The sequence below is a fragment of the Podarcis pityusensis genome (assembly GCF_964106645.2).
Source record: "Podarcis pityusensis genome assembly, chromosome: 14".
Taxonomy (NCBI): Eukaryota; Metazoa; Chordata; class Lepidosauria; order Squamata; family Lacertidae; genus Podarcis; species Podarcis pityusensis.
In genome coordinates this window covers 24227872-24248493 of record NC_138039.1, presented here as the reverse complement: position 1 = coordinate 24248493, position 20622 = coordinate 24227872, and the positions used below count along the sequence as shown (strand labels likewise).

Here is a 20622-nt window from a genome sequence, read left to right as displayed (position 1 = left end):
CAGGACTAAAAGTTACACAGTCTTATATAGAGGCATCCCTTGCCTTTGTGTTACACATGTGCCAAAATTAAGTCACATTCTCAAAGGAAAGCAGACCTGAATTAGCAGGAAGAATTCTGTGTCTTTCAATTTGGCTCAACGCTGCATTTTTCCTGCAAAACCTTCTTGACACATTATTAGTACAGCCTAAGTAAGCAGATTCTCCTGACACTGTCCTTTCCCACATTTTTTTTTTTACACCAGTTCACATAAAAGCTACCTATCAATGTATACATTCGTACGTTCATCCACTACACAATCCCACCAATGCGGTGATCATGCAACTTACCATTTCATAGGGACAGTTTGTGACCCAAGCAGTGTGGCCTATGCTAATTGGATTCTGGGACACAGGAGGGAATTTGTTCTCAAAGACCCACAGGAAAGCCTAGTTTCATAGCAAGCAATCAGTTGCAAATCCCCACAGACTGGTGGGTGGTGATTTCATTTTGCTAACAGCTTGCAGTTCTGAGCTTGCACTGAGCATCTCGAAGCATGAATGGCACTCATCAAGGAGGCCATGTGAATTTGTCCTTCAGGAAAAGCCTGGCTTTTTTGCACAGGAGTCAGTAGCCAAGTCTTTGGCGAATATGATTGCTTGAATTGTGAGCCCTGGCATCTAGAACTGCATCAGCCGGTTGTACAGAGATGGGCAATATTCGAGGGCATTGGCTGTCGGCAGGGTTCTTCTTTTCTTTTTTTTACAATGACTTTGCACAGGCTTGGCATCCTTGCTACTCTCCCAGAGGAAAATTTAAAGGGCTTTGCCAAGTGAACGGTTCAAAGCTGCTCATATCATTGCTCACTGCTACTCCAGATTCCCTCCTTTTACTGCTTTGCAGTAGTGTTGCTGACTGTTATTTGTGCCTCTTTTGCTAGACAAGTGGAGTGAGAAGCCAGCTTTTGGGACTCCCCTGGAAGAGCATCTCAAGCGCAGCGGCCGTGAAATAGCCCTCCCGATTGAGGCATGTGTGATGATGTTGCTGGAAACAGGCATGAAGGAGGAGGTAGGTTACCCATCGTCTCACTGTTGCTCAGTGCCCTCCAGGTGCTTTGAACTACAACTCCCATCATGTTGGAAGTTGCAGTCCAAAGCCTTCTGGAGGGCACCAGGCTGGGCAAGTGGCAGCTTCAGCCGCTCTCCACCTTTTCCAAGCTAAATATACCCTTCAACCGTTCCTCATAAGGCTTGGTTTCCAGACCTTTGATCATCTTGGTCACCCTCCTCTGCACACATTCCAGCTTGTCAACATTCTTCTTAAATTGTAGTGGCCAGAACTGGACACAGTATTCCAAGTGAGGTTTGACTAAGGCAGAATAGAGTGCTTCTATTACATCCCTTGATCTGAACACTATACTTCTGTTGATGCTGCCTAGAATAGCATTAGCTTTTATTAGCTGAATCACACAATTGACTCATGTGAAGCTTGTGGTCCACTAAGACCCTTAGATCCTTTTCACAGGTACTACTGGCAATCCAGGTGTCTTCCATCTTATATTTGTGCATCTGATTTTTCCTGCCTAAAGGTAGAACCTGACATTTGTCCCTGTAGAAATCCATTTTGTTGGTTTGGACCCAGCTCTTTGTTCTGGCAAAGCAAAGTAATGCGTATTTAATTGAACTGAATGTTGACACCTTTGAGACGGAACGAACTGCTTGGTGTAAGGTGCAACCTTAGCAGGTGCTGAAGGACATTTTGTCATGGTGCAGAAACTGCCCCCGTTAAGAGGATTTCTCTTTTCCGTCATGACACAGGGCTTGTTCCGGATCGCGGCTGGAGCTTCCAAGCTAAAGAAGCTGAAAGCCGCGCTGGACTGCTCCACCTCGCAGCTGGACGAGTTCTACTCTGACCCTCATGCCGTGGCAGGTAGGTCGTTTCCAAGAGAACGGAATTGTATGTTCCGGGGGCATGGTTCAGGCTTCATCACAGATAAGGTATTCATGGCAAAAGCAACAGGGCCGGCACTCAGGTGTGAGAGGTGCAATGCAGGCATGAATGCCATAACATAATAAGAACCCTTCTGAATCAGGCCCATCTAGTCCAGCATCCTGTTTTCACAGCAGCCAACCAGATGCCTCAGTGGGAAACCCAAAAGCAGAATTCAAGCACAAGAGCCCTCTTGTCTCTTGTGGCTTCTGGCAACTGGGATTCAGAAGCATTGCTGCTTCCAACTATGAAGGCAGAGCCCAGCCATCATGTCTATTAGCCATTGATAGCCTTCTCCCCCATGGTTTGTCCAATCCTCTTTTAAAGCCATCCAAGATGGTGACTTATCACAGCCTTCTGTGGAAGAGAGATGCACTGCCATCAACCATCCCCTGCTGTAGTGTTGCTGTAAGTCAGGGTTGGGAAAATTGAAGCCCTCCAAGAGGGCGTTGGACTGCAGCTCCCAGCAGTCAGCATGGCCAGTAATCAAGGATGATGGGAGCTGTAGTCCAAACAACACCTGGAGGGCCACAGATATTCCCCATCTCAGCTATCAGCAACCGAGACCAGCACAGGACGCTCTTGTGTTGGGTGCCCTGGCTAAGGCCACTTCTGCAGTTCTCCAAACATAAATAAGAAAATCTTCAAAGGCAGAAAGCTCTGAAATATGTCTCATTTGAAGGGGAAATGCAGCTCTCTTGGTAACATTGAAAGCATAACTTGAAAGTCCTGCCCCTCAAGGGATCTTTGTTTCGAAATTGTAGTTGAATTGATTTTCCCTGCTCCTGTGTTTATGTCCTACCTCGGCTGCTTTTCATATTGCATCTGGTATTTTTATTGTATTAGTTTGTCTTATTGATTGTAATGCTGCCTTGAGAGTTTTGTTGGTTTAAAAACAAAACAAAAAAAACCTTACTCTAAATAAAAGGTCATTCAGACACTGATTTCAGTTAGCAGAGGAGAATGCCAGCCTCCCTAGCAATAACTCTAGTTCTGGGGCAGCTGCTTTGGATTTCTCTGTTTTATTTATGCTCATAAATGTATATCCCACCCTTCCACAGAGCCCACACCTTTGTCTGTGTACCTGCAGCTCCATGAATTTAACATTTAACACGAACAATTACATTTCATCCAGTCAGTCCCCTCAACGCAGATAGAAATAAGGTTTGTTTCATCAGCTTGCACTGTTGTGCAAAATACAACACTATCAGTTGGCAGTGACAATTGTGTCCTTGGTCCCAGTGAACTCTGCAGGAACAAACTCCTCTTCTCCCAGGCTCATCCTCCTCATCCTTGACCTGGCACTAAACTCTGAATGCGCTCGAATAAATGCAGGGAAGGTCTTGCTTGGTTGAAGGTAGCACCCCCTCCTTGACTTTCCAACGGGCTTCAAAGGCATTCAAACTATATTTTACATTTATTATATCTGTTATTTTTATATTCTGTTTTTCAGGCAAGCTTGGCCCCCAAGGCAGGTTACAATTAAAATTCATCACAGGATGCAATGTAAGGAAGTGTGTGTGTAGATAGATAGTTAGGAAGAGAAACGGTGATGTTTGCAGCTCACTGAACCCATTTTGTGCTCCTCTGGACATTGCCTTGCTGGCTAGTTTCTTCCATTGTTGCATTTTAACCCAAGCCAGTAGCTGAACCTGGATGCTTTGGGGGGTGCAGAGAAGCAGGTGGCCAAATCCCCCTTCCGTTCTCTGCCCAGTATGCCTGTCAAATGTTGCGTGAAGGCAGATGGGAAGTCAGGTTTGAGCTGGCCGCACCCTCTCTCCCCAGGCTACACCCCTCCAAAACTTGCTGGGATTTCAGAGGCAAGACCCCCAGCATGCCCCTGAGTTAGAGACTGGGCAGTGCTAGTAGAGATGGTTGCCTAAGGCAGCCTAAATTGTTGAACCTTATTGTGGCGTTCTTCAGAAGGTCAGCTGCAGTCAGCTGGCCGGTTTGGTTCAACCAAGGCATGGTGCGCATCGGAAGTGCAGATGGCCTCAGCCCAGTATACCTGAAGGAGCATCTCCACCCCCATCGTTCTGCCCGGACACTGAGGTCCAGCTCCGTGGGCCTTCTGGCGGTTCCCTCATTGCGAGAAGCAAAGCTACAGGGAACCAGGCAGAGGGCCTTCTCAGTAGTGGCACCCGCCCTGTAGAATGTCAAAGATGTCAAAGAGATAAACAACTACCTGACATTCAGAAGACATCTGAAGGCAGCCCTTTTCAGTGAAGCTTTTAATGTGTGACATTTTAATGTATTTTAAATCTTTGTTGGAAGCCGCCCAGAGTGGCTGGGGAAACCCAGCCAGATGAGCGGGGTACAAATAATTTATTATTATTATTATTATTATTATTATTATTATTATTATTATTATTGAAGGGCCAGAGGCAGAGCTAGCTGCTCCGTCAGGGAGCATCCCGGGGGGGCACTGCCCACAGTGATGTCACCCCCCCTCAAGGCTGGCGCCCGGGGAGGGCCTCCCCCACCTTTCTCCGCTACTGGGAGGGGCAGCCAGCCTGGGTGCTCTGTGGGGCTCCCTTGGGGAAGAAGCAGGCTTCATGTTCTTTAAGAACTCCCCAGGTATTTCTGCAAACCCAGCCCCTTTACCTGCACCATCTGAGCCTATCTTTTGTTTCTAGGTGAAGACATTAAATCTGTGCGCTTTCTTCATTTTTAAAAAACGCAGTTGGCCAGCTGCCCTCCTTCAGATCTGGTTGCTGGCAGAAGGGGAGCCTTATGACAGTGTCTTGCAGCTCCACCTAGTGTGTGGCCTGGGTAGTGAACACTGCCGTGCCATTGGAAAAATAATAATCTTTCTCCTTCCCTTGAACATGAAAATAATCATTAATTAGGAATGTGCTTTTCTCCAGCTGCTAAAATTTGGGTTGTTATGCAGAGGGGAGAGAGGGAGCAGCCTCAACATTGAAAATTAGGTTTGTTAAGGACATTGAAGAAATGGCAAAGATTGAAGAGTAAATTCAGTTATGATATGGAGGCGGGAGGAAACATTTTTATTATGATTGGGTATTTATTAGGTTTGTGAGGAACATATATGGATTACATATTAACTACTATAACTTAGACTAATCTGAAATGGCGTTAACGATTCAATATTAGGATTAGTGATTGCATTTATAAATGTGTACTATATTTCACTTTATTATATTTATATTAGCATACTAGTGGCCTTGATGCTATTGTTGAGTATTTTAAATTGTGTTAACTTAGAATTCATCTGAAGAAGGAAGTTTGAATGTATTAGCTAGCAGTTAAGCCCAGGTTTTTGAACTGGGAGTTGATTGTGAAAATAGTTGGCATCTGTCTGCCTCGGGAGACAATGGAAGTATGCCTTCGAGGGTGAAACAAAACCATTGGAGAGTTAACAGTGCCTGCTGTGGCTGTAGAGGCTGATATGGAAGAGACATGTTTTGTTGCAGATGGGGCACATGAAAGGTGTCCAGTTGTGTTGATGCAGGCGTACTATGATGTTTCTTCTCTCTGTGCTCCTCCCAGTGGCCATTCCTCCTCTGTTCACTGCTTATGCATGCACAACCTGACTGATTGTCTCCAGGCAGGGTTAATGTTGCCAGCCTTCATGTCATGTTCGCACACATCTTTGTGATGCAGAGTTGGTCTGCCAATGGGCCTGGTACCTGAAGCCAGAGTAGATTATGAACAAGTGAACAAATATTATCATTCCCTTTTGATAGATGATGTACATTTCAATTAATTTATAGCTGTCCTTGATTGCACATGTAGATGGAAAGTAAGCACGACTGCATATAAAAAAAGATGATGATGATTATTATTTCTACCCCACCCATCTGGCTGGGTTTCCCCAGCCACTCTGGACAGCTTCCAACACATGTAAAAACTCTGCTTTTCTTAAAATGTCACTTCCTCCAGATCTTCTGCCACCATTGGAGATTTCAGAACAGTTTTCCCCCAGGGATGTTTCCAGCAGAATCTGTGCTTGCTTGGTGCTGCTATAGAAAAGGTCCCCATTGTGCCTTGATTTTGTTGGGTGTGCCACCTTCAACAATAGTTCTGACACAGGCTGGGGTGGGAGGTCAAGTCTTCCCAGATGCACTGTTCTGCCACTTCATGCCTGCCTTGTTATTGCTCCAGGTGCCCTGAAGTCTTACCTGAGGGAGCTGCCAGAGCCATTAATGACCTACGCCCTGTACGAAGAGTGGACGCAAGTTGCAAAGTAAGGAGAACATGAAATGGGCTTTTTCTGGTTTAAGTGGGAAGCCAAGGAGGAGAAATGGGCTTCCTAAGGCCCATAAAGCCTTCTGAAGCATGCATCTTCTCTCGATGCTCCCTTTGTGCTGCTCTTAAAAGCTCCTTTCAGATTATGGCCTTCTCTCTGAAGCCTGCTTTGAGCCATTCCTCCATTTGTTTCTCGCTTTTTCCTTTTGCTTTGAATGAAACCTCACATTATTGCAGAGCCCTTTGCTCAAGAGAACTTATTTCCTTCCCCAGCATACAAGACCAGGACAAGAAACTTCAGGACCTGTGGAGGATTTGTCAGAAATTGCCAAAGCACAACCTGGCCAATTTCAGGTAGAAAGCAAGGAGGTGTGGGGTATGCTTGGTCCTGTGCCATGTGTCACACCGCTTCCCACCAGGCAAAAGAGTGGTTGTCTTAAGAGTATTCCAGTCTCCCATTCCCCAAGATCTACCTTTTTGTGTTTAAGCTGAAGAAAACCGGCGCGACAGCTAGAAAGAAGAATGTGGTTATTTGTTTGTTTTAACCCTGAGAACTGTTTTGCTGGACCTTCATTGTTTAGTCTTCCTTTTGCAAGGTGTACTGCTTTTGAGTTTTTAATAAGGAAAAGGGGTTTATAAAATATTAACCGATTCCTATAATCACAAGGGTGAAACGGCTGCCACGCCGTATATTTTAGGAGCTGTTAAGGACAGAAGAGTGGGATGCAGGCAGATTTGATGCACACAAGAGCATAGAAGGAAACCTTAGAAGCTGCCATATCAAGTTAGACCCTTGGTCCACCTGTCTCAGTATTGTCAGCTCTCCAGAGTTTCAGGGAGGGATCTTGTCTTGGCCCTCTTTGGAGATCGAACCTGCAACCTTCTGCATGCAAAGCAGGTGCTTTAACTGCAAATGCTAGCCAGCATGAGGTTCTGTTGCTCGAGCCCAGTGAAATGAAGAGGTAAGAGCTAGGCAGTGGTTTCCAATGGATGATGTCCCGTGTTAGGCAGTGGAGTGGGTTTCTGTTTGTGTTCTCTGCCTCAGGCACCAAAATTCTGTGAGTGGGCACTGAAACTCGTTTGACACGGCTGTTCATTGGGTCCTTCTGCCCAAGTAGTTGTCAGGATCCAAGATGCTACAGGGGACTTTTAACCACCCCTTTCTTTCTCCCAGAAGAGAGAATGAGCTGAGAATTTATTAGAATCTGAGTGGGGATGTCCCTGCGGCGTATTGGGCCTTGTTTCGCATCCAGCTCTTTTAAATCCTGAATCATTCCTGGCAGGTACTTAATCAAATTCCTTGCAAAGCTCGCTCAGTACAGTGATGTTAACAAGATGACGCCCAGCAACATTGCCATCGTGCTGGGCCCAAACCTGCTGTGGGCCAAGAATGAAGGGTAAGTGATCAAGGGACTTAAAAAAATAAAACCTTGGTGCAGCTTTATGTTTTTAAGCACAAAACCATTAGCAATTTGCCATAAGCAGGTTGATCACTCCTCACACTTCCACTACTTTTCACATAGTTTACATGTTTTTTATCTAATAAAAGAAAGTCCTCCATACAATGTAGAGGTAAGCTAGGGAACTCTCATGCAGGAGGCAGTGAGGGCTACTGACCTAGATGGCTTTAAAAGTAGATTAGGCATATTCATGGAGGAGAGGGCTATTGATGGCTACTAGCCACAAGGGATATGTTCCACCTGCAGTGCTTCTGAATACCAGCTCATGGAAACTGCAGGACAGGAGAGTGAGCTTGTCTTGGGTCCTTCTTGAGATACCCAAGCCGGCCACTGTGAGAGCAGGATGCTGGACTAGGTAGGGCCATTGACCTGATCCAGCAGGTTCTTATGTCCTTACACTCGCAGACCACGATTAGGTCACCCAGCCCAGCTAGGGGATCTATTTGGGTAGCGGGGAGGCCAGCTCTTGAGCATCTGCAGGCAGTTCTGGATCCAAAGCAGAGTTGTGGGGGAAGGTGTTCACTCCAATGAATCCCAGCAGGTTAAATCCACACCAGTCTTTCTACTGATTTCTATTCCATTTATTTGATTACGTGTATTGGAGGGGAAAAGAGGTGGGTTGCTTCTTACAGCAAGAAACTGATGGTAAGGGGCAGATTTTATTGGAGGTAGCACAGAGGAAGTGGTCTTCTCTGGCAAGTTTGCTGCTCACTGTGGATTTGCTCCTGCGTCCCTCAACAGCTCCCTTGCAGAAATGGCAGCAGCAACATCCGTGCATGTGGTAGCAGTTGTGGAGCCGATTATTCAGCATGCCAACTGGTTTTTTCCTGAAGGTAAATGGCCCATTTTCTCCATTTTCTTTTCTTTTTTTAATATGATATTTATTAGAAGTTTAAAGATTACAGAAAGAAGAAAAGAAGACAATAAAAACAAGAAGAAAAGACAACAATAAAAAAAATAAGAAAAGAAAAATTTTCAGAACATACCTTACAATACATAAAAAGAAAAACATAGAAAAGCAATACAACAATACAGTAAAAAAAACAAAAACAAAAAGACTAAAACACACATCCAATATTCCATATCTTTACCTTTCCTTTACTTGTTTCATCGACCTCCTCACACCTCCCTTTTTTGTATTCTAGTTCAATTCACTATTTCAGCAAATTCTTGCCATCTTTCTCAATTTTTATTCTATAATTTATCTTAACGGTCTAACCTTAAATTTTTTCGTTTTGGCCCATTATCAATCAGCTTTTACTTAATTCTTTGTTACATTTCTACTAAAACCATATAGATTCATTCCAGCATCCTTCTAACACTCATTAATTTTCATTTTCTCCGTTTTCTGAGGTTAAGATGCTATTCTAAATAGCTTGTTGCTGAATGATGAGCTGTTGTATACATACGCTTTGTCTCAACTTTTCTTAATGAGACAAAAGGTGCAGAATGAATTCATCTCAATACTTGCATGTATGAGCTGTAGGGTTTCTTTGAGGCTTACATAATATTTATCAGCTTTGAACTAAAATTAAGTCCCGGGAAAAGATGGCAAAAGATGCCTTTCTGAACTGCTTGGAAGATGGGCCAGGGAAGATAAAGAATAAACTTTCTTTTCTACTCCAGAGGTGGATTTCAACGTGTCAGGAGCCTTTGTGGCACTGCCGGCGGTGAATTCGAATCACCTGCACACAGGGAATGACTACGACTCGGGGACCTTGGAGCGGAAGAGGCCCATCAGCATGGCCGTGATGGATGGGGAGCAGCTGAGGAAGGAAGGGTAGGGCAGCCCCCCATCTCCCTCTGACTTTTGTACCCCCTTCTGGCCACAGGGGCTTAACCTCTTCCTTCAACACAGTTTGGGAGAGGTCAGCTTAGGCCTCTGAGGTTGTTTCTGAGGTCATTCACCTGATTTATCCGCCTGAACCAGCCTCCCTCTCTTCCCCATACATTAGAAATTTGGGCTGTTTCCACAAACTCTCCTTTCCCTCTCCTGAGTCAGAACAGTAGCTGGGTAGGAAATAGAGGAAAGTCAAGCACCACAGAATCATAGAATTGTATAGTTGGAAGTGTCATCTAGTCCAACCCCCTGCAGTGCAGCAATCACAGCAAAAGAATCCCCAAAGAGCCCAGAACTTCTTGGTCCCTTTTGGCATTTCTCATCTCGCCCCTCCTTTCTCTGCCGTAGAACGTGTTTATTATGTGTATAGATAGCTGATCTCTGAAAACTAGTGGAAGTTGACAAAAATCTCTCACGTTTTTTGCTCCTCACATAACCAGTTTGCACCTGGGAAAAGTACACAGTGCAAACTTCCTTTTAATGCAGTAGCAGCACAGATGCTAATTGACTCCCATTAGCAGAAAGCCACTAATAGTTTGAAAGTCAGATAGGCGGGTCTCTTAACAAACCCCTTAATGCAGCAAGAAGGGGTCCCAGTGGGTCTCCCCCCTTTTGAAGGGCATCCTGCCATTTTGATACCACCCCGAAAGAGGCCCCAAGGGCCTACACGGGTTCAAGTTTGGACACCCGCTGTAGTGCAAACCTATCTAAAGTTGAACTGAGTCAAGGCGTTGTTCTCCTGAGACAGCTGGTCGTGTCAACAGGGCCCCTGGGAGCCCCATAGTACAGCTGGGGGCAAATGCGGTGCCGTTGCAAACAAGCCCTTAGTGGTTCCTTTCCCCCTCGTTGCTGCAGCCTGAGGAAGATCCAAAGGTAACATACTAGCATTTACTTCTCCCTGTGTTCCATGCATGATGCAAGCCATGGAAGGTTGGTGGGGGAAGCTGTCGCTGTTGCCTACCTTCTGAGTCATTGGAGCAACAGTAGATGGGATTTCTCTCCTCTCAGATTGCGCAGTGCCTACAGTAACATGGTATGAGGAAGGCCTCACGGCAGAGGCTTCTGATTTGGTGGGGCAGCAGCATCCATTGCCCGGCGCTAGAACTCCCAGAACCCACTTTTGTTGCTTCTCCCCTCTGCACAACCCATCATAGCTTTTGTTTCATCCCATCAGTCTCATCCCCTTTCCCTACAGCTGTCTGGCAGGGGTGGGGAACCCATCTTTCAGCCCAAAGACCACATTCGCTTCTTTTTTGGGTGTGTGTAGAGCGCATTTCACTGATGGGTGGGGCCAGAAGAGGAAGTGGGCGGGGCAGTTAACAATTTCTCATTTTCTACAGAAGGCAAGTTTCTGCACACATTCTCACACACCCCTCTATCCAGATAAATGCAAGTGGCATGGTTAGGATCTGGGAGACCAGGGTTCAAAACTCTTCTCAGCCACAAAGCTCACTAGGTGACTTTGGGCCAGTTGCTGCCTCTCAGCCTAACCTACCTCACAGGGTTGTTGCAAGGATTACATGAGAGGTGAACCATGCACACCACCTTAAGCTGCATATAAATGCAGTAAATAAATAAATGATCAAAGTTCACAGACACATTCTAGCCAGGCAAAAACATTCAGGGAGGATGTGATGCAGGGCCAGTGAGGGGTGTGGTCTGGGCAGAGGTCTGGGGGCCAAGGAGAGAAACCTGCAGGGCTGCTTTTGGCCCTCGGGCCTGAGGTTCTCCACCCCTGTCTTGGAAATTAGTTGCTGCCTTAAGTTGAACTAAAGCTAAGCAGGCTCTGCTTATCCAACTGCCTTCTCAAATCATGTTGGCACTAAATTCCAGCCTAACAGGCCTTCCCTCCCCTTGTGAATGGAAGAGCATCATAGTTCAAAATGCAGAGGTTTTGTTTTGCTTTGTTTTTTAAAAAGAGTTATGCTTTGGCTTACTGCAGTGTGGCTAGACTAGAGGTCATTCACCATCTATCCATTGCTAAGTTATGGTAAAAGTCTCCCATTTTTCATGCTTTTGTTAGTGCAAATTAATCAGGGTTGTGTGTTCTGTCCTTAAAAAAAACAAAAACAAAAATCATTTTAAAGCCGGGGGGGTGGAATTCTGTTTGATTAGATTTTGCAGATGAAGCAGAATCGGCATATTTGGGCTGGTTTGGCATCCTCCTGCATTTGGTGGGCATGCGGAAAAAATTATGCTAGACACACCCTCCTTTCCATGGAGGATCATCTTCAGTCCCAGTCGTCCCCCCCAGTGGGGCTTCTAAGAATTCATAATGCAGTTTGCCCAGCTGTTCCAAAACCTTCATTCCTGGCTCTGCTGGCTTCCTGTTTCCTCGGGAAGCTGGATTCGATGCCGTCCTTTCTCTGAATTGACCTGGTATTGCAGAACACACCCATCCCTGCAATTAATACTGGATAGAGGTATAGATGCAGCGTCCTTGGCTTAATCAAAGGTGGCAGCAGCTTGAGCACATCAAGCTTTCGGATCAAAACTGCAGCTAGCATTCTTTTGGTGAGAAGAGGCACTAGTATACATTACAGTTTGTGTGTGCCAGGAGAGAAAGTGGTACTTCTTCTTCCGCTCCTCTGTTCCTATGACCCAAATAGTTACCCCGTGGACATGACCACTTGCCTTGATGTTTGCTCATTGCTCATGTGCCCTTCCTACCTGTTTGATTGTGCCAAGGTGCGTTGCATTCCTCTTAACTCTTAACAGTGTCCTGCAGACAAGTTTTGAGAGCTTTTCCCTGCTGCTTCTTTGCATGCCGAGCGGCAGGGACTAGTCTCTTGTCCAGCCCTCGTAGCTGAACTGCCCTTGTTTGTTTTCTGGGTGTTTTTCTGTGTAGCTACTAGTCCGCATGGTGTGTTTTCCGTCTCTCTCTCTCTCCTCTGTAGCTATGGTGTCAAGGTTATGGACTTCCAGGCGAACCCCAGGAGAGGTGGCACTATAAGTAGAAAGCACACAGCCCCAGCTTTCCAGCCACCACTTCCACCCACTGAGGCTGGCCCGCTGGCACAGGCCACAGCGGAGCAGCACCCACAGGGCCCTGGGGCTGAGCCCGCCCCCATGGGTGCTGCGTCCGCCCCCCTTCCCGGCCCAGCAGAGCAGTCCCAAAGCCAAGGCACTGAGGACGGCAGGTAAGATGGAAAGAGTTCAGACCGAAAGACTTTCGCAGAGACTTCCGTCTGTTTCAGCCTTCCCCAACCCTTTTTGGACTATAACTCCCGTCATCCCCAGTGGATGCTGGGAGCAGTAGTTCAAAGCAACTGAAAGGTCTCATGTTGGAGAAGGCTGATCAATTAAATCAAGGCAGTAGCAAAGTCCTTTTGAAATTGAAAAAAGCTCCTGGCAAGAGACCAATTCACATGTTCTTCCTTCTTGGTCAAGGTGTGCCCCGTAATTTGCCTCATTCGAAAGGATTTAACTGGCAAGGCTAGCCTGCACTTTTGCAGGACTCTCACAGGTTGATGTTCACCTGGCTTGGCCCCTGAGAGCAGGGACATCCTCCCTCCTTCGGCAGATCAGGGGTTGGAGAGTGCAGGTCGACTCCTGATGCACACCCATATGGCCCCAGCTGTAGAAAGCAGCCACCCTCTCTCTCCTTCCCACCCAGCCTTGAGAGCCAAACAGCTTCTTCCTTCCTGCCCATAGCTAGAACCTCCACAGGTCTGGTCTTTTGTGTAGGTGCCCAAGTAGCCTGTGCCATGGGCCACCTCCTCAGCCTGAGTCATGAAGTCATAGAATGGTAGAGCTGGAAGGGATCCCAAGGGTCATCTAGCCCAACTCCCTCTCTTCCCCTTAGCCCTTTCTTCTCCCACTTGACGTGGGTGGTCAACTGGAGCTCAACATGAGCTACACACTGTTTCAAGAGGAGTTTGTCCTAATGCTCCCTGTTGCTTGTCCATGTGTGTTCCTGGATGTGCAAATAGTCCTGGAGTGAAGCATAAACCCCCTGGAATAACCTCACCCTGCCCTTGTCAGTGCTTAACAGCAGTGTGCCCCTTACCCAAACAACACCCCCCCATGCATGTCTGTGTTGGAAAGTACACAAGTGTGGGTTTTGGGTGGGGGGGTAGGTTAGGACCAGCAACTCAGAAGTCAGTTTAACTTTCTTACCTATCCTATAGTGTAGCACAGGCATAGGCAAACTCGGCCCTCCAGATGTTTTGGGACTACAACTCCCGTCATCCTTAGCTAACAGGACCAGTGGTCATGGATGATGGGAGTTGTAGTCCCAAAACATCTGGAGGGCAAAGTTTGCCTATGCCTGGTGTAGCCTTTCCCCAACCTGCTGCCCTAGGGCTGATGCAAATTGTAGTCCAATGCAGGCAGAGGACACAATCAGACTTGGAGAAGGCTGCCACACTTATAGTCCTAACCCCAACCAGCCCTCTCGAGCAGGTGAACAGTATTTTATGCACCAAGGCAGGTCTCAGCCTGCTACTTGGATCTCTTCACCACACTTGGGTAGTGGGATCTTTCGAGAGAATCCACTTATGCCTCCCAATAGCAGAACATAGGAAGTGCCTGCTGGATCCCATAGCCCATTGAGTCCAGCATCCTGTTCTCACAGTGGCCAGCCAGATGCCGTAGTAGGAAACCCTCCAGCAGGACCAAGCTCAAGAATGCTGCCCACCTCCCATGTCTTCCAGAAACATGCTGCCTCTGACCCTGAGGAGCAGCCTTTGATCAGAGTCTTTTCTCCCTTCCCAGCAGTTCAAAACCAAAGGACCCCACGACTCCTCCGCCCACAAGGAACGGGGGGCACGGAAGCGCTGCTCAGGCCTACCCACAGCCCAGCGCTGGCACCAGCCAACTCTCCGTGGGGCAGTCACAAGTCTCTGCAGGGCCCAGTCCACATGCCATCAGGCGAGGTTAGTCCTTCAGGAGTCTAATGAACATGCTTGCGTTCCAGGAATAGGTTGACGGCCGTCTCGACATACTAAGCTTAAAGTTGGGACTCCTGCAGGCTCTTCCTTGGGCATCTGTTTCTTGTTCATGACAGTAGCATCGCTTGTGGGTGGGAGGGACGGGATAGAGGGAGTTATTCCAACACTGACTCTCCTGTTTGGGGCCAGGGGTGCATTAGGAGGCAATGGAATGTGCCCAGTGCTGTTTTTTTCTAGAAAAATAGGTGCCGGTACTCACCATGAAGTTGTTAACAGTAAGTGTCACACTTTTTAATAACAAAAAAAACAGAGGTGTGGGTACTGCGTACCTTTGAGTACCCGGGGGACAGAGTGTGTTTGACATGGCGGTGGATGGCTACTGTTGTCATTCTGCACCCACCAAACCTGGAAGATGATGCTCTATTAGCCTTATTTATTTGCTTGTTTTCTGTGCATGAGTGTTTTAAGTTTAGTTAGCATCTCTTTTGCACTAGGAGAGGGTGGAGGGCGAGGAATGGTGGGCAGGGTCACGAAGAGGTTGACTGAAGGGGGAGGGGGAGATGATGGAGGAGGATTAAAATTATTACCTGCCCTTCACCAGCAGGTCCCAGGGCAAGTTACAACCATTTACAAAATTCAGTATTAAAAACAGTTAAAACACACTACATTCAGGGCCCTGAAGAAGCACATCTCCTGCAAAAAGGCCAGGGTAAATTGATTGCTGAAAGTTGTATAGTGAGGAAGCCAGGCTCACCTCTGTGGAGGGAGTCCCACAACTTAGGGGCCACCACAGAGAAGGCTGTCTCCCAGGCCATGAGCTTCTCAGGAAGGTGCAACTACCAAGAGGTCTCTTCTGCTGATGTTAGCACATAGGAAGGTCTGTAGGGAAGGAGACAATATTTCAGATACGTGAAGCCTAAGTTGTTTGGGGCTTTTTACACTAATGTAAGCACTTTGAGTTGGGAACTGACAGCAAATGCAACTACTTGAAGAGGGGTTATATGACTTTTGTAGGCAACGCTAGACTCTAACCTGACTTCTGCATTTTGAACCAGATGGAAGTTTCCAAGTTGTCTTCCAAGGGCAGCCCCATCTAGAGCGCATTGCAGTAGTCCAGTCTGGATGGTTGATGGCAGGGAAGGGGGCCATCATGCAACTTCCTCCTACTTTGCATTTTGATTGGTCAAATGCAACTTCCGAACAATCCCTCTGAGTTCTGGGAGGCTTCAGGTTCCACCAGGTGTTTCCGGGGGCTTGATACCTCTCAGGGCAGAAAAGAAGAGAGGAGCTTTTATATGTTCAGGATGAGAAGTTCCATGTTGATGTGAGGCGGTGAAGAGACTGCTTCTGAGAGGCGTTTTAACCCCTGACTATTCTTTCTGGCCTTCCTTGCAGCCGTGAAGAAGCCTGCCCCAGCCCCTCCAAAGCCAGCCAACCCACCTCCTGGGCAGCCAGGGAACCAAAGTGCCCCCTCTGCCCCTCAACCGCCCACTATTTCCCCAAAGCCCCCCACCAGAAGCCCTTCTCCCCCCAGCCAGGGAGCCCCCCAGCCCAGCCCTGTCCCATCCCAGGGCTCTGCCCCCCGACGGTACTCCAGCAGCCTCTCCCCCATCCAGGCCCCCAGCCACCCGCCACCCCAGCCCCCCATGCAGACAGTGGCCACTCCTCCTCTCCAGCTGAAAGCCAACACTCCCAACTCTTCCCCGCCTGGGTCTGAGCCCAGCCTGGAGCAGCCCTCGCCCACTCCTCCCCACACGCCCACGCCCCCCGACACCCCACCCCTGGAGAAGCACAACTCTGCAGTCGCCTCCCCGGCTCCTCAGCCCTTCACCCAGGATGCTCCGCCAGCTCAGTCGCCACCTCCTCAGATGGGCACGTTGCCCAGGCCAAGGCCTGTGCCCAAGCCGAGGAACCGGCCCACCGTCCCCCCTCCACCGCATCCTCCAGCTCCTCACCTAGCCGGAGACGGTCCTCTTCCTGGTCCCCCTTCAACGGCATCCCGCATCGTGACTGGTAAGGACTGTGTCAGCTCTGTCTCTGTGAATCTTGTGATAAAAAAAACTGTGCCTGGAGGTGGTTGGTTGGATGTGGCTGGAGAAGGGGGAGAGAAATGCTCTCGTCTCCACCACTGGGACAGAAGTGGAAAGAAGGCAGGGAGAAGGAGTTTCCCCAGAAGAAGAGAAATGGCTCCAAACCGGCAGTAGACCTGGTTTCATCCGGGTGGGGATAATTGCAGTCCATCAAAGAGGCCCACGTGGAGTGAAAAAGAAGACAGACAAAACTCATTTGGGGCGTTGTATCAGCTAACCCTGAAATGCCTTTAAATCAGAGCAGTTTTACGGCTACAGTTACCAAACGTTTCTTGGAATCACAAGTTTTTATATGCAAGTTTCTAGAGAGAGTGAGGCGCTTGAAATGTGAAGATAAAAATGCTTAATGGTTAGATAGACAGAAGCAAATACTGTACAGGTTGTTTATTATTATTATTATTATTATTATTATTATTATTATTATTATTTATTTGCACTTTCAACCATATTTCAAATTTCTGCATAAATCGGATTTTAAACACTATCTCAAGTTTTCACACTCAAGAAGTATTGTAGCCACATTGTGTCTGTGTGCGTGTGTGTGTAGTTTTAGCGTACCGTTCTTCCCCTCCTCTGTACCTCCCCATCAGGACAGCTGCACCACCCAAAATTATTCTGTTTCACCCCACCAACATTGACAAGCAGCATGCCTCTAATTGATCTAGCTTATTGGAATGTTTGGAAAGCTCTGTGACATTTTGTAGTCGTATAGCCAGTGATGGGCTCACAAATAGGCAAAGCCAGTTTTTTTTGCTTTTATTTATAAAAATATTTCTGTGTCATGATGTCATAAAATACCAGAGTGGTTTACAGTGTTAAAGCAGAGAACATCATTTCAAAAAATGAAAAATACCCATAATCTTTGAGGTGGCTGGCAACTCAGAAATAAGAATGCATCAGCTGCAAAAAGCCTGTCAGCATGAAAAGGTCTTCAAGAGATACTGGGAAGTCGAAAGGGAGGGTGCCTGCTGTATCTCTGCCGGAAGAGTGTGACTGCCGACATGAAACGCCCAACTTCTTATTGAGACTAGTTGGGCCACTGTGACATGGAGTTGCTCATCCCAGCATGTCAGACTGCAGGATTTCCACACAATCCGCCCCAGAAGCTGTGCATTTAGAAAGCTTCAGCACAGCTCCGTAGATGCTAGGAAGAGCTTTGTTGCAGCCAGATGGTGGCTCGAGTCCCTTTCTGTGCATATGGAGGAGGACGCTGCTTTGTCCTCAGGAGTAGCCGCCCTCCCACTCCTTGACACCTAACAAAGCAGTTCCTCTGAAAAATAATATGTTACCCCCATTTGGGAAGCCCAGGCTGCATCAGTGCCCACAAAGCTGACCAACCTCCCTGCCAACTTTTAATCTGGGTTGGGTGCTTCTTAATTATGCTTAATCTCAAAACAGCATTGTGACGATAAAAGCAAGGCTCCCCTTTTCCCTTTCTTCTTTTTGTCGCAGGCTGAAATAGCGCATGCCCCATCCTTTTTTTTTTAATTTTAGCAGACCCTCTAACATGTTGACCACCTTCCTGTGCTGGAGCTTAAAGGGCGCTGGGAATAATAAGAAGCTCTATTTTTTAGCTGCGCAAATAACCCGTTGAATCCCCTCTAGGTTGCAACGCCAACTTGCCAATAATAATAATTCTAATTGAGAATTTTATTAAACAATCTAGATGTTTGACCTGCATTGTTCAGTAGGAACTGAGATTGGAAATGGTAAGGAGGCCTTTCGATTGGCCAGAATTGTTATGAATGCATAATCATGGACGCAGCTTCGTCCCTTTACTAACAGGTCACTGTTAACACAGCTTGCTTGCACCCAGGACTAATCCTGCATGTCAAAGAAGTGATGCTACCCTTGTGGTCCTTTGTTTTGCCCCCCCCTTCCTCCTTTTTAACACATTCACCGGATGTATCCCAGGATCCTGCCCTGTCCGTTATTTAGCTTCTTTTCTGTCTGCTCCATCCGTACTTGGAATACGGAATGAATTCCTACTCCTCAAAAATCTTCAGAGCCTCATAGATGGCAACACCTGACCTACAAGCCAGCCCTCCCCTCCCCTTTCTCTGTTTCTCACTGTGGGGGTAGGACCTGTTGGTGTTTTTTCCACTTGAAACCGAGACACAACCTGAGAGGCTCCACAAATGCAACACTGAAGATATTAGCAGCTTCACCGTTAATTGCTGAGCCATAACTGGTATTAATTAAACATCATTCCCTTTCCCTCCATTGCGAAAGGCCCAGGAACATGGGGTGGGGAGAGAGAAATAGGATGGAGAAAAGGGGCCGCTTGTACAGATTGAAAGCTCACATATAAATGGGAAGCTGTTGAGCAGCTGAGCCCAGCCTTGGGACAAGTCGCGACTCTGCCACTCTGCTCCTTGCATGGAAGTTTGTGCCTGCGGAAGCTGCTGCAGTTGGCTGGAGCTGAGAAAGGTGGCCCTGTGCTGTTCCAAGCCATCCTCGTAAGGCAGTTGTTAGGCAGTATTGGGAGGCATTGTACTAGGGCAGGAGGAGAACTGGGTTTCAGCCTTCCCTGACACAGCCGAATGCATTGCATTCTGCACCACCCACGGAAGCATCTGAAATCTGCAAGGGCTCTGCTCTGTCACCTTCAGACAGGGCTTTGCATTTGAAAGGAAGAAGTGACACTTGCCACCCAAGTCCCAGGGGCCTGCACATACTTGAAAGCAAGCACTGTTTCCATGTGCGAGATGTCAGGTGTGCTTCTAGCTTTTCAATGTGGGGGGGGGGTGGAGTGTCTGCTGGCATCAGGCTGCTTCTCTGTGCCACACAGGATTTCATGGTGTGTTTGCTGCTGCTTTGTTGTTGTTTGGGGGGGGGGAGGTGCTGAGTTGCAATGTACAGCAAATCCTGAGCAAAATGTTTGTTCCAACCCTTCTCCACTTCCAGGTTCTAGCAGACTTGCTCTGTAATTCTGCAAGCTTTCCCTTGTATTTGAGCAAGTCCAGAAGACGGAAATGATCCCTACTTTGGGGATTGGGGTAGCTCCTTCAGATGAGATTTCCTTCCCAAAGCAGTCTCTGTCCCTCATGGTGTCTCAGCTAGCAGTCCTTGGGCCCCATATAGTTGGACTGTCCTGCAGTGACGCTGTGGTCTAAACCACTGAGCCTCTTGGGCTTGCTGATCAGAAGGTCGGCGGTTTGAATCCGCGCGACAGGGTGAGCTTCCGTTGCTCTGTCCCAGCTTCTGACAGCAAAGCAGTTCAAAAGCACACCAGATAAAGTAGTGCTGCAGCAGGAAGGTAAATGGCGTTTCCATGTGCTCTGGCTTCCATCACGGTTTCCCGTTGTGCCAGAAGCAATTTAGTCATGCTGGCCACATGACCCGGAAAGCTGTCTGTGGACAAACGCCAGCTCCCTTGGCCTGAAAAGCGAGATTAGTGCTGTACCCCATAGTCGCCTTTGACTGGACTTAACCGTCCAGGGGTTCTTTACCTTTACTTTTTTTACGTTATATATATGTCCACATAGTTCCCCCAGCAGTTGTCAATAGACTGCTTTTCATTAGCTTTTCTTCCTTTGGGTAAACCCAGGGATAAGGTTGTATATTTTTTCCCTACACTTACAACACTGTACAAGTTCAGGATCTGGAAGCAGGGCAAACTCTCATCACTTTTCAGGTCTGTTCTGCAAGGAATGAGACTCAAGCCTTTATGGCTGCAAGACGCATTTAAAAGGATGTGGATTAATATGAGTGGAGGGTTGGATCCAAAGTTCCCATGGGGCCAGCGACCCAACTCCTTGCTTTTCCCCATAACTAGAAGAATAAATGAATACAATTTCTTTGGGTCATAGAATCCAGTGTTCTCTTGGCACAGTGTTGGGGTGGAGGAGTTTTATACATATACAGCCCTGTCCATAAGCTTCCGAACACCTCTTCTCTGGGTCAGTCTTCCCCAACCTGGTATCTTCTGGATGTTTTGTACTACAGCTCCCATCAGTCCTTGAGGTTGACGGGAGTCAGAGTCTAAAACATGGCCATGGGGGTGGCTTGGGGTGATGGGAATAGTAATCCAAAATGACTGTGCTGGCTGGAGCTGATGGGAGTTGCAGTCCAAAGCATCCAGAAGGCACCAGGCTGGGGAACGTTAGTCTTACTTTCTGTCGTCTCTGCTCACAAGTCTGTGCCCTTTCATCATTGGTGTTG

The 20622-nt window shown here is 47.5% G+C and overlaps 1 protein-coding gene across 5 annotated transcripts in view; it reads left to right on the top strand.

Annotated features, from left to right (window-relative positions):
- Nucleotides 1-20622, top strand: part of ARHGAP17 (Rho GTPase activating protein 17) — a 68364-nt gene that overhangs the window by 46711 nt on the left and 1031 nt on the right. The window contains exons 10-20 of one of the 5 annotated variants that reach the window (XM_080981691.1): nt 919-1046; nt 1796-1907; nt 6093-6174; nt 6450-6530; nt 7460-7573; nt 8378-8469; nt 9263-9416; nt 12374-12616; nt 14193-14353; nt 15764-16381; nt 18125-18167. In XM_080981691.1, the coding sequence (XP_080837817.1) occupies nt 919-1046; nt 1796-1907; nt 6093-6174; nt 6450-6530; nt 7460-7573; nt 8378-8469; nt 9263-9416; nt 12374-12616; nt 14193-14353; nt 15764-16381; nt 18125-18132 (1793 nt within the window). In that variant the 3' untranslated portion in view covers nt 18133-18167. The remainder of the gene's footprint in view (nt 1-918; nt 1047-1795; nt 1908-6092; nt 6175-6449; nt 6531-7459; nt 7574-8377; nt 8470-9262; nt 9417-12373; nt 12617-14192; nt 14354-15763; nt 16382-18124; nt 18168-20622) is intronic. The other 4 variants (XM_080981690.1, XM_080981689.1, XM_080981693.1 and 1 more) reach the window with 4 other exon arrangements.